Source organism: Vicugna pacos, chromosome X (genome assembly GCF_048564905.1).
Source record: "Vicugna pacos chromosome X, VicPac4, whole genome shotgun sequence".
Classification (NCBI taxonomy): domain Eukaryota; kingdom Metazoa; phylum Chordata; class Mammalia; order Artiodactyla; family Camelidae; genus Vicugna; species Vicugna pacos.
The window spans coordinates 94,757,362-94,769,751 of NC_133023.1; the positions used below are offsets into that span (position 1 = coordinate 94,757,362).

The window sequence follows — 12,390 nt, forward strand, 5'->3', positions numbered from 1 at the left end:
TAACTTTAACCTTCTTCATTTCTGTATGGGTGGTTATGATGAAACTTTTCTAATTTTGCTTTATCAGCTTCACCTTCCTTTGAATTCTCCTCTGCCTGGAAGTGAACTAACCAAAGAACCTTTTCGTTGGGATCAAAGGTTATTTGCCCTGGTGTTGCGTTTGCCTGGATTGGCTTCTACTGAACCAGAGCAGCTAGGGAGTGTACCAACTGATGAATCTGCCATCACACAGATGTGCGAAGTCACAGGAGGTATTGGCCATATTTACTACTTCTAAAGGGAGAATTCCAAGCAGCAGAGTATCGTTTTCCTTAAATGCCATATCCAGTGTCATTTTCCTTCAGAATCTTAAAGCTCTGCAGCTGAAGCTCATCATTAGTGTGATGTTTGCTGCCCATGTAGTTTTGATTATTTCAGGTTATAGTTTAGGATTTCAAATGCTTGTATTGTTAAGTAGTATTTTATTTGATCAAACTTGGACTATTTGTTGTTGTTGTTGTTTTTTGTTTTTTTTGTTCTGGTACAGGTCGCTCCTACTGTGTTAGAACACAAAGAATGTTGAATCAATGTTTAGAATCTTTAGTTCAAAAAGTTCAGAGTGGTGTAGTTATTAACTTTGAAAAAACAGGACCAGATCCGCTTCCTATTGGAGAAGGTACAGTAGACAACTTTTTATTTTAACCTTAAAGTGTTATATAGGAGAGTGATCTGAGAGTGGGAAGACATTAAACTCATCACAATGGATACCATCTTCACTCTCCACATGCATTCAAGTGCTTACAGATATCTATCCAAACAACTGCCATTTGGTCATTGCCTGTGTATATGTTTCAGGTGGCCAATTTCTAACTTTAATTCAATGTCAAGTCTTCCTAAGAAAATTCTTCCTTTTCCCTACTCACTTCGTATTTCTGGTCCCAGTCTTGGGATGACACTGAATTCTTCACCTCTCTATTCATGAAATATATGGAGATTCACTATATGGAGTGCCGCTTAACGAGCCATCTGGTTTTGGTCTTGTGAGCGCCAAATGTGCCAAGCTATCTTTAGGAAATCTGCGTTTGTTACCATACATCAGCAAGAGATTGTGAATGTTTATCCGGGAACTGCTCATATTCTAAAAGATCCTACACCAGTATTTTCCTGGCCACTTTTAAATTTTAAATTTTCTCTTCAAATGAAATTTTCCAGAAAGTGCAACATCTCAAAATCTGACAGCAGAGCTACTTTTGTATCCGGAAAGGAAATCCTACCCGCATTGCAGGGTTTCCTCAGAGCAGCATTCTAGGCCATCACTTCTCCGCTTTCCTGTCAGTTCACACACATACACACACATGTGTGCCTAGCCTCCATCGTTACCATGCTGCTTGTCTGATCTAATCCATGCATTTTACTCACTGTGACTACAATTAGTGGTAGCTGCCTGGAGAAGCAAAGGGGGTAAGTGTAAAAGGGTAGAAAGACACACATTTCTTGCTGAAGCGGTGGAGCCTGTGGTTCCTGACCTTTTTAGTTCCCAGAATCCTTTGAGAAGCTATTGGGAAAATAGAGACCCTTCTCCCTAGAAAAATGGCAACACATACACACAACATAATTTTGTATTTAATTTCAGGGGTTCTTGGACTCCAATTTAAAAACACCTGCCATAGAAGACTGAGGCCTCACAGCCTATTTTAAAGTAAATTAATTGTAAAGGAAGGACATATTATATTGCTAATGACTGACTGCTTAATCCATAATTTTGTGTTTATTACCTTCACATGACCTGGGAACTTTCACACTGAAAACCAATTAGATGGAGTCACATAACTAGCTCAGATAGTCTTTCTAGCTTCACTTCTCCGTTGTCCAAGAGTTCTTAACCTTCGAGATTCTGATCAAAGCTAAGAACGGGCTCCTCAGAAAAATGCACATCCCCAGAATTGTGTGCTCAGCTTCAGAGGGAGGGGTCTCTTAATCCCCTGAAGCCATTACATGTATTCTCTAGAGCCCCATGGACCTCAGTAAATCTGGTCTAAAGTAATTACTAGTTTAAAGTAATGCTTAAATAAGTAAATCGAATGATATGTAATTTAAGAAAAAACATGAGACAATTCATTAACACACATCTTTTACAAATATAATTTAGACTAATGAATCATCACATTGAAAGTTAGGTAACTTTGCCTTACCCTGTTCTGGGGGGCAAATGAAATATGCTAATTTAAATAATTAAATTGCATTCAGGATATATTATTCAGCATTATACAAAGCCCAGTATCCATGGAATTTTAATGGTGAATGGGGAACTATAATGAATTGGTCCACTCAAACTTGATGCATTTGCTGTGTTCCATCCCCAGCTACCTACATAGATTGTATTGTCAGCATTCCTCTACCTTTGAGTGAATTTGTCTTTGTGGTTATTGGGTCTGTTTAGTAAAGAATACTTTTTTTTTCCATCTAATTGGAAATAGAAAATCGAAATGGAATTTATGACCTATTTTGTCAAATTCCAAAAATGTAGAACTATACCAGGGGATGAACAATTTCATTTGCCTAATTTGGAAAAATAACTATAGTGGTTTAGTGTGTTTAATTTATGTGGCCAAATCTCAGAAAATTGGAAACTAACTTTATATCAGTTTTCCACATATTTTGGTTGTAGTTAAGGATGAGGGGGCTGGGATGTTGGATTAGATGGGATGGATTAGATGATGAAAAGAGTTGCTGGAAAGAACATTCAGAAATCCTACTAGAGTCACTGTTTTTTTCCTTCCATTTTTCATGAGTCACTGCTTTGGTTTTGTTTTGTATTTTGCTTTTAGCTAAAAATTTTGTACAAGAAGATCAACAGCTGTAAAAAGAAATTCATGCCTTAGTCTGTCTTTTGTTTAACTTCTAGATGGACTTATGGATTCATCCAGGCCAAGCAATTCATTTGCTGCTCAACCATGGCATAGTTGTCATAAGCTCATTTATGTACGACCCAACTCTAAGACTGGTGTTCCTGTTGGACATTGGCCGATTCCAGAATCTTTTTGGCCAGATCAGAATTTACCTTCACTAGTAAGTGTCATAAAACAAAAAAGGTAAATGTCATTCTGGATTTTCAATTTACTGATTACAGAGAACTTTTAAAATAGCTTGGAGGTTTTTAAGCCATGCCTTCTGAATCTTACTGGAAAGTCTAGCTTGTACTTAAAAGCAACAGAGGACTTCCTTTCTGTTCTACCATTCTTTCTTTCAGTTGCTTCTGCAACTTGAACTGCCCTCTTTGGATGTTAAAGCATTGTTATTTTTGATGCTGTTGCAGTCTGTGACTTGGTTTTTATTCCAGAGCAGCTGACTTGATTTACATGGTAAATACAATGTCTAAAGAGCACTGACATTGATTTTCATGTCCATCTTCAGGAAATTAGAACTTCATTTGCACCTTGTATACATTCTAGAAACATATTCAAAGCAGAGGTCATTCTCCTTCCTCTCAGGGAGTCATTAGACACCAAGTGGAACTTCGTGGGCCTCCTTTTCATCTTTTTACAATCAGTGGACTTGTGCTCCTTGGCAATGCACCTTTCAATACTGGGTCATTTAGCAATATTTTTAAAATGATTTCTAAGCCAGGATTTGTCTTTTTGTTTACTGCATTTGGTAGAAGAGGGTTTGATTTTGTAGTTGCTCCTAGCACCAGATGAATTGGCCTGGGGGGGGCGGAGTCTAGCAATAAGAGAAACCATATGAAACCTGCTCTCCCTTTCATCTTCCTCCCTTGCCCCAGCCAATATAAAAGGGCCAGAGTAATCCTTGTGGGGAGGATGGGGCACGAAAAGATTACTGCTGTGCCAGTTTGGCGTTTTTCTGGTTCAGTTAATCTCTAGTTTAAGTTTTAGGCATTTTTGACATGAACTGTGTTTTCTCCTGGATTACTATTTTTAGGCTCCTGCACTATATTCAGGAGTGGCCATGAAAGTCCAGAATGTATGACTGAAGAGCCATCCTCAGCCCCTGCTGGGGGTGAGGGTCCATCTCCTCCTCTGTCCCTCCAGGCACCAAGGTGTCACACTTGTCGAACCTCAGGGCTCAGTTACTCTCAGCCCCTTCAAACCCGAGTGAATGTTTTAGTTCTAAGTTTACTTCATTATTGTTAGTGATGGGTTTCACACATGTCTTTTTATAGATTTCAGTATAATAAGCCAGAAAGAGTTCACCAGTTTAATTAGAATTAAAATCAGGGAAAGCTGGAATGGAAGATATTCCAGGTAAGTCACGCATAGCTCGTGTTACCTTTCCTGCAGCTTTAAAAGCATGTTGGAGAGCTAGTTCTCTCAGCTCCCGAAACATCTTGTAGGTTTGTAAATCATGAAGGTGAATAAGCACGTTTTTCCCTTTCATAAAGGAAACAGAGATGTTTTGTCATAGTCACATTAGCCATACAGATCTCTCAGCAGAGGTAGGTAGGGCCATGTCTCGCTCTTGACTCAGGGACCTGTCCTGTCTCCTCTCTCTCTGGCGCTCTCCATTACCACAGGCTAAACCTGTTAATAAAATGGCTGCTCCATCAATCTGCTCCAGTACCCTAGATGCATAGGCCTTTCAGCCCAGCCAAAAGCATCCCAAGCTCTAGCTGTTCAAGGAAGCGTGTGGGTGTGAGAAATGCTGTAAAAATTCATCTGCAAAGAAAATTTTAGCCGGGCCCGGGAGTTCTGACAGGCTCACTGTCAGTCGCTATCTTGCCTTTTCCACACCCTTACAGTTTTTCATCTTGCTTGTTAGTGGCTCTAGCTCTGTCATGACCTCATGAGAAATCTTCACGGATTTCTTCTTCCCAAGCAGTGTCTGGAATGTCTGTAACCTCATGATACAAAGGAGTAAGGGGCACATAGTCCTTGGACATCACAAAGTGGATCTGAATTTCAGGGTTTATAATGACTTCTTAAGCATATTCAAAGCAGTTTTATTTTTCACTTTGCTGAAACTGTAGTTATGCATGTTATAATTTATCTTTCGTCTCCCCAGCGCCAAGTAGATGGTGAAGAGAAAAAAGCTGAGTCCCCTCCCTGCATGGTAGCCATTGGTGATGTGCAGAGATCAGCAGCTCTCTTTCTCAAAACAGTAGTCTGTATTTCAGCGATGGTGTAACAAAACAAAAGGATTGCAGAATTGTCATAAATGTAAGCTGTCTTGATAACAGGCCATATTTTCCCCTCTTGTTTTTTAGCCTCCACGAACATCTCATCCTGTTGTGAGGTTCTCCTGTGTAGATTGTGAGCCAATGGTAATAGACAAACTTCCCTTTGACAAATATGAGCTTGAACCATCACCCTTAACTCAGTACATCCTGGAACGAAAGTCTCCCCATACCTGCTGGCAGGTACTTATTCTTTCTTGTGAGCCGAATGTCTGTAACCACTCTGAGATCTGGGAATTGTTTTAAGTTTCAAAGGTTAATCTGGGAATAGTTGGGCTGAGTCTGTTAATATTGTTTCTCGCAAGTGCTATCAAATAAGCAACAAGGCCAAAAAAATAATTTCAGACTGATATGAATCACTAGCCTACTGTACGTTGCCAGTATAATATGATGAAACCTATGTATCTGAGGATTTGGAGGACTCCCCTGAAGCCTATCCAAGGACGCCAGATTAAGAATCCCTAACCTCTAAAGGATGTAATTCTTCTATTCAGCTGTGGCTTCTACAGCTGAAACAATGTTCTCAGCCCTTATTATGAACTTGACAGATTGGAAGTACAAGATATTTTTTTCTTTCTTTTCTTTTTCTGTTTTTCCTTTTTCAGTTTTATTAGGTATAATTATTTCAGTTTGACTGCATATATACATTATATTGCATGTAAATACATATATACAGTATATTGCACATTTTTAAAGTTTACATATATGTACTGATCATTGTTTGTAAGAACAGATTAGAGCTTTAGCTTTTTAAACTTACATGGTTATCAAAGGAATAAAGCCAACCACAAAATAAGAATCAACAGAATGTGGTAATCCAATCATAAAGGACAGTCAAATGGAAGTATAAGATATTTTTGACAAAAAACCATAAGCCTGAAACTACTTTCTGTATTAGTGTAATGTAGTCAGACTCTCCTTTCTGTAGTACAAACCACATTGGTGTGTGTAGTGTGGATTTTACTTGGATGAGGCAAATACCCAGGCAAATGCAGACACACTGGCTTTCTGAGTGTTATCCTTCAGCCAGAAGGGCTCGCTGATTTTTTAATAGACTCACCTTTGGATTTTAATTCATAAAAATCCAGACGTGGCAGTGGCAGTCACGGCATTTTTATTTGGATATAATAAGGAAGTCCTACACTGTAAGGATGTTTGTTCTGTTTCTAAACTACAGCACCATATAGCAATCAGTAATTATTAGGTTCTACTTATGCAATGAACACTTTCAGACTGCTGACTGTTTCATCTGAAAATGGGAAATCATTGCTACTAGTTGTCTTTAAGCTACTTGAATTCTCAAAAAAATTGAGTAGAGAAAAAAAGGAACAAGCATAAAGCAAGGATGTAAAAATGCAAGAAACAGAATTATCTCATAAATATAATATGGAGCAAAATAAGCCAGGTATAACAGATTACATATCATATGATTTGACTTTATATACATTCACAAAGAATTAAAACTGCCTTACTCTGTTAGGGGTCAGGATAGCGGTTTCTCTTGGGGGTGCAGCATCCTGACCAGAAAAAGACAAGAGGGGGTTTCTGGTTAGGTTCTATTTCTTGATCTGGGTGCTGATGACATCTGTGCATTCATTTTTTGAACATTCTTTGAGCTGAATACTTATAATTCATGCACTTTTTTGAATGTATGTTTATATTTCAATGAAATACACCAAAAATGTACTAGAAATGTAGAGATATGGATAATAGAATGCTAACTTAAAATCAAGACAGGAGGCTTGAATTTTTGAATTGAAAAACATTTTGCAATAAAAGCATATCAAATTACAAATTATGCTTTTTCCCTAAAATAAGCCCTCTTTTCTATATAGCACATTCCTTGTAAATCTTCTCCAAAGGAACTTAAGAAATCCTGTCCTCACTCCCTATACCACTCCTCAAATATGCCATATGCCTTTCTCCTGCACCTTATGTTACTATGGTTTAGAGTAGTTTAATGCGATGAATTAGTGGGAGTGAAAAAGAGTAAGATGAACCAGGAGCCAGGAAATTTGGCAAAATCATAATAGAGACTGGATTCTAACCCTAGCTCTGCCACCCACTATGTGGTCTTGGACCAGACACTTTCTCTGGATTAGATGTTCTCTAATGATCCCTTAGAACCCCCAAATTCTATGACACTGCAGATGAAAAGGAATTTGGAAAAGTTCAATGGGTTTATAGAAGGAAGGAAGGAAGGCATGAAGGTAGGAACAGAGGGAAGAAAGAGAAAGGGAGTGAGAGAGGAACAAAAAAACAGTACCTTTCCTTTCATGGGAATTACAGCTCTGATCCTTGCCAGCTGTAACTTTTTTATCCTTTATGATCATTTTTTCTCCTTTTCTATTATACACGCATAGGAAATAGGGGGAAATCCAGCATGTTTTACTACGATTATCTGTTTCCACTAAGGTTCCAATTAAGGCATGAAATCGAGTAGATGAGTCATGTTTTAGCACAACTCGTTTTGTGGAGTCATAGATTACATAGGAAAGATTTAGTCTTAGCTATAGCTAAGTAGAGCAAGAATTTAATGAACTGGTAAGTTACATTGCTGGTACTAAGAATTAGCAAAATAAGTGGATTCTGTTCACCACCAAGGTTTGACTTTTGTCTTAAATGATCCTGCTGAAAGACTTTGGAAAAGGTAAAGGTCTGGGTCCCTAAAGACACAGGCTGGTGTCCTGACTTGGGCCAAAGAGTGAACATGGGACACAGAGAAAACATGGTAGCTAAAGGACTCCAGAATAGCATATCAAGTGTATGAGACCATATAATATAATATAATATAATATAATATAATATAATATAATATAATATAATATATATATGTATATATATATATAAAAATCAGAAATATCAATAAGGAATAAGATGTTTTTATTTTTTATTGAATGTTTCCTCTACCAGGGTCATTTACAAGAGAAAATGCCTTCCAGATGGAAGCAAAGCATCTCCTTGCTCAGTATAATTGCCTCAAAATAATTAGCACCAGTGCCTGGCTTATAATAGGCTCCTCAATAAATATTTATTGGATGAAAAATGAATAAATGGATAGAGAAATGGGGCATCAAAGGGAAGTAGAGCAAGACTTAATAGTAGTGCACATGAGGAATGTTAGCATAACCCTTTAAATGGGCTTTGTTTTTATAATTGCATGCTTTAGGCGTGGAGCCATGTTCCATTTTCCTAAAAGTCTCCTCTCTGGTCACCACTTGTTCTTTTGAGAATTCATTTTGTTTTAATGGCTGGTATCACTTAGTGGTATTTCAGCCTTATTTTCCATTGTGCTAACAAAGTAAATATTTGGGTACTGTCGATGCAGCCTGTGGTCTCTGAATGTTTACTTCACAATACAGCTTCATTACTTAACACAATTTATGAACATTCTTATTTAGTATGATACATTTTGACATAACCATAGTGAAAGCACTATTCCCATTTTTAAATTATAATCAAATTGTGCCATTGATGTGCGTATGGAATGTTGCTGTGTTTGGTTTTACATAAAATCCTTATTGTCACAACTGTGCATTACTTCATGGTCTTCTCAGGTATTTGTTACTAGCAGTGGAAAATACAATGAACTTGGATATCCATTTGGTTATTTAAAAGCCAGTACGACTTTAACTTGTGTAAACCTCTTTGTGATGCCGTACAACTACCCAGTTTTACTTCCTCTTTTAGGTAAGTAAAGCATGCGCCATTTAATCATCTTAAAAATAGAACAAAAAAGAAAAATAAACGACGAATGACGCATTTTCAGTACAAAGAGTAACGGATATCGGGATATATAAAAGTCTAAAAGCTGAATTGGGAGGATAGAATTTGCATACTGTTTTCTGTTTTGTTCATTTTCCTTTTGTTGTTTTTACATCAAACAGAAGAGACTCTTAACCTCTGGGGCGTGATTCTTAGGCTGCCATCACCCCTCTTCTACCTAGTTTTAAGCACACTTGGCTTTTGGTAGAGGAGTTTGGGCCAAAAAAAAAAAAATACCGTTGATTGGGGTTAACCCTTAAAGAATCTGATGATTTCCTTCAGAAAATAGGGTTTCTGTGGGGCTATTGTCTTGCACTATGTTCTTCCACAAAAGAATGTTAAATGCTCTTGAAGCATCTGTTTTAGGCAGGGTAGCAAGAAGAGCAAATAGGTACAAGAGTGAATTCTGCAGTAACTGCAGTTGTAGAAGCTGTGGTTTCCATGGCAAAATTCTAAAAGAAACAACTCCAGAAGCTGTAACTCAGACATCACTGAAAATGTGTGTAGAGATTTTTTTTTCTCATTTAAAGAGCCACATCTGTTTAGAGTAATATATTGCCACATGGTCTCCTTCTAGTTGTAAAGTTGTGAACATTTTTCGTTGGTGGGATTTCTTAATTTTTGATAAAATGATCAAATCTTTGCTAAGTTTTAACATAGACATTAAAAGCATAAGATTTTTAGTGCTATAAATACTATATGTATTAAATGTACTGAAAAAGCAATTCTTTTAAATGTTGTAAGTTAGAAAGTGTAAAAGTGGGTCATCATAAATATATTAGCATGATTGTTTTGCATAGCCTATCTAATTTATTTCTTAGTCCAATCTAAAAATATAGTCACTGATACAGAATATAGGTTATGTCTTTGAGATTAATAAGACTACCAATAAAAAATTATTTTGTGGATTTATTTACCCCATTTTCTTAAATATACCTTTATAACCTAAAGTTTTCACTATAAAGTGAAGGTTTATACTTCACTTAGACTGTTAATAGTATTATTTTTCAACTACACTTTTTATTTTGAGATAATTATAGATTCACATGCTGTTATAAGGAATAATAAGAGAGAGGTGGTACCAAAAGCACAGACAACAGAAGTGAAAATAAACACACGGGACTACATCAAACTTAAAGATTTTTGTGCATCAAAGGATACAATGCAGAGTGAAAGGCATCCTATGGAATGGGGAAAATTTTGCAGATCATATTATCTGGTCATTTTGGGGGGGTCTATTTTCTGTTGTTCAGATTGGGTGATTTCTATGGTTCTGTTTTCCAGTTCACTGATGATTTCCTCTGGCCCTTCCCTCCATTCTGCTTTTGAGCTATTTATTTTGGTTACTGTATTTTTCAGTTTTAAGATTTCCATTTGCTCCTTCTTTGTATCTTCTGCTTCTTAATTTCTCTTTCTTTGCTGAGGCTTTCTCTTTTTTCATTTGTTTCAAGCCTGTTTATAATTGTTTGTTGAAATATTTTTTATGATGGCTCCTTTTAAACCTTTATTGGATATTTTTAACATTGCTATCATTTCAGTGTTGGCATCTCTTGATTGTCTTTTTGAATTTGTTTTGAGGGCTTCCTGGTTCTTGGAATGCTGAGAGATTTTCAATTGAAACATGTACATTTTCAGTATTATGTTATGAGTCTCTGGATCTTATTTAAACCTTCTGTTTTAGCTTGCTTCCTTTCACACTCCTCTGGCTGACTCCCCAGTACTATGTAAGGTCAAATCCTGGCACTGTCTTTCTGGTCACCTCTTAGTCTGTATTACTCTAGTCCCCAAATGCCAAGTTCCTTTCTCTCTGAAATGTCTTCTGTCGCCAGAGAAACATGTGTGGCATTTGTTCCTGGTCCTCCTTAACCTACAACACTGAGAATGCAACCCAGCCTAGAGCATCACTAGCCCTTTGCAAACATCCTGAACCAGAAACCCCAGAGATATCCTTTATTCCTCCCCCTTTTCTAACCCCATACATCCACTTGAGGACCATCCCATACTTGACCCAGTTCACCTTCTACTCTTTGGCTTCAAATATCCATGTCTAGGCTTTTCTATAACCCATGTCTTCCAAGGACCATAGGGTTTCACACCCTTTGAGACCAGAGGTCCTTGGGCCCCTGAATCCTGTGAATCGAAATGAAATCGACATAAATTGGCATGAAACTCTCAATATTTCCACCATTGCCTCACTTTCTGGATTGTGTAGCCTCATAGTGAGTAGGAGTATGGACTATAGGGCCTAGCTGCCCTGATAGAAATCCTAGTTCTGCTGTTTGCTAGCTTTGTGACCTTGGAAAAAATACTTAACCTCGCTGTGCCTCAGCTCTTTCATCTGTAAAGTGGGGATAATGGTAGTACCTACCTCAAAAGGATTTAGTTGGGATTAAATTAATTAATACAGTTAAATTGCATAGGAATCTCCTAGCAAACAGTAAGTGCTCAATAATGCTCTCAGTATTATTATTATTATTACTATTGTCATTATTAATATCTATGTTATCTTAATAGGTCTTGAAGGCACTGCAATTTCATACTAAGGATATAATATAAAGATATAGGACAGTTTTGCAGTTTTAACAGGCAGGGCATTTAGTAAAAAGTCAAGTTAAATAACATATACTTTATAATCTCTGGAACATCACTATAGTACTGCATTGTACAATAACTGTCCATAAAGGTGAGCCCTGTTTCTTCTTTATTAATTCAAAATTTCCGTCAAAAGTAGTTAACAGATTTCTATTTCCTAAAAGTCTGGGTCAGCTTGTGAAAAGTTGTTAGACAATATGCTAAGTGTGAAATGTCAACCATCACTCTAAACTTTCCCTGTTCAGAGCATCACATGAAGACTTCATTGGGTTTTATAGTGGCTTTCTGATTTTGATAGTCTATTGAAAAAGGAAGTTTGTTAAAAATTGTCTGCTCATGGCCTGCCTGAAATACCATGACTGTTTATGAAGTGTCTTTAATAAAGCCAGATACAGTTTGGTTTGAAAAAAATTATTTAATTTTAATTATTTAAGCACTAGAGGGGGAGGGTATAGTTCAGTGGTAGAGAGCATGCCTAGCATGCATGAGGCTGTGGGTTCGATCCCTGGTACCTCCACCAAAAGTAATAAATAAATAGATAAACCTAATTACCTACACCCCCCAAAATTAATTATTTAAGCACTAAAATTTACCTGGGGTGGATAAGTGACATTTAATTGCATCAATGAGCTACCATAACAATCATGTCACTAGGGTGGTAACCAGATTATTGCAGTTAGCAGGATTATCTCTCAAGCAGGAAATTAGGAAATTATTATTTTTTTCTATCAAGGGTCAATAACTACACAAATTAAGGCATTTGAAGCAACTTTTCTTTTTTTAAAAACATGCCACCTTCAATCACCTTTTTTTAAAATTAGGAACTAGGGATTTGTGTAAGGAATAAAGTTCAGCTCCATATT

General features: G+C 37.0%; 1 protein-coding gene across 5 annotated transcripts in view; it reads left to right on the top strand.

Annotated features, from left to right (window-relative positions):
- Positions 1–12,390, top strand: part of INTS6L (integrator complex subunit 6 like) — a 50,602-nt gene that overhangs the window by 24,682 nt on the left and 13,530 nt on the right. For all 5 annotated transcript variants that reach the window (XM_072955977.1, XM_006219509.4, XM_031671306.2 and 2 more), the window contains 5 exons: positions 68–251; positions 527–655; positions 2,885–3,048; positions 5,201–5,353; positions 8,728–8,860. In XM_072955977.1, coding sequence (XP_072812078.1) covers positions 68–251; positions 527–655; positions 2,885–3,048; positions 5,201–5,353; positions 8,728–8,860 — 763 coding nt within the window. The remainder of the gene's footprint in view (positions 1–67; positions 252–526; positions 656–2,884; positions 3,049–5,200; positions 5,354–8,727; positions 8,861–12,390) is intronic.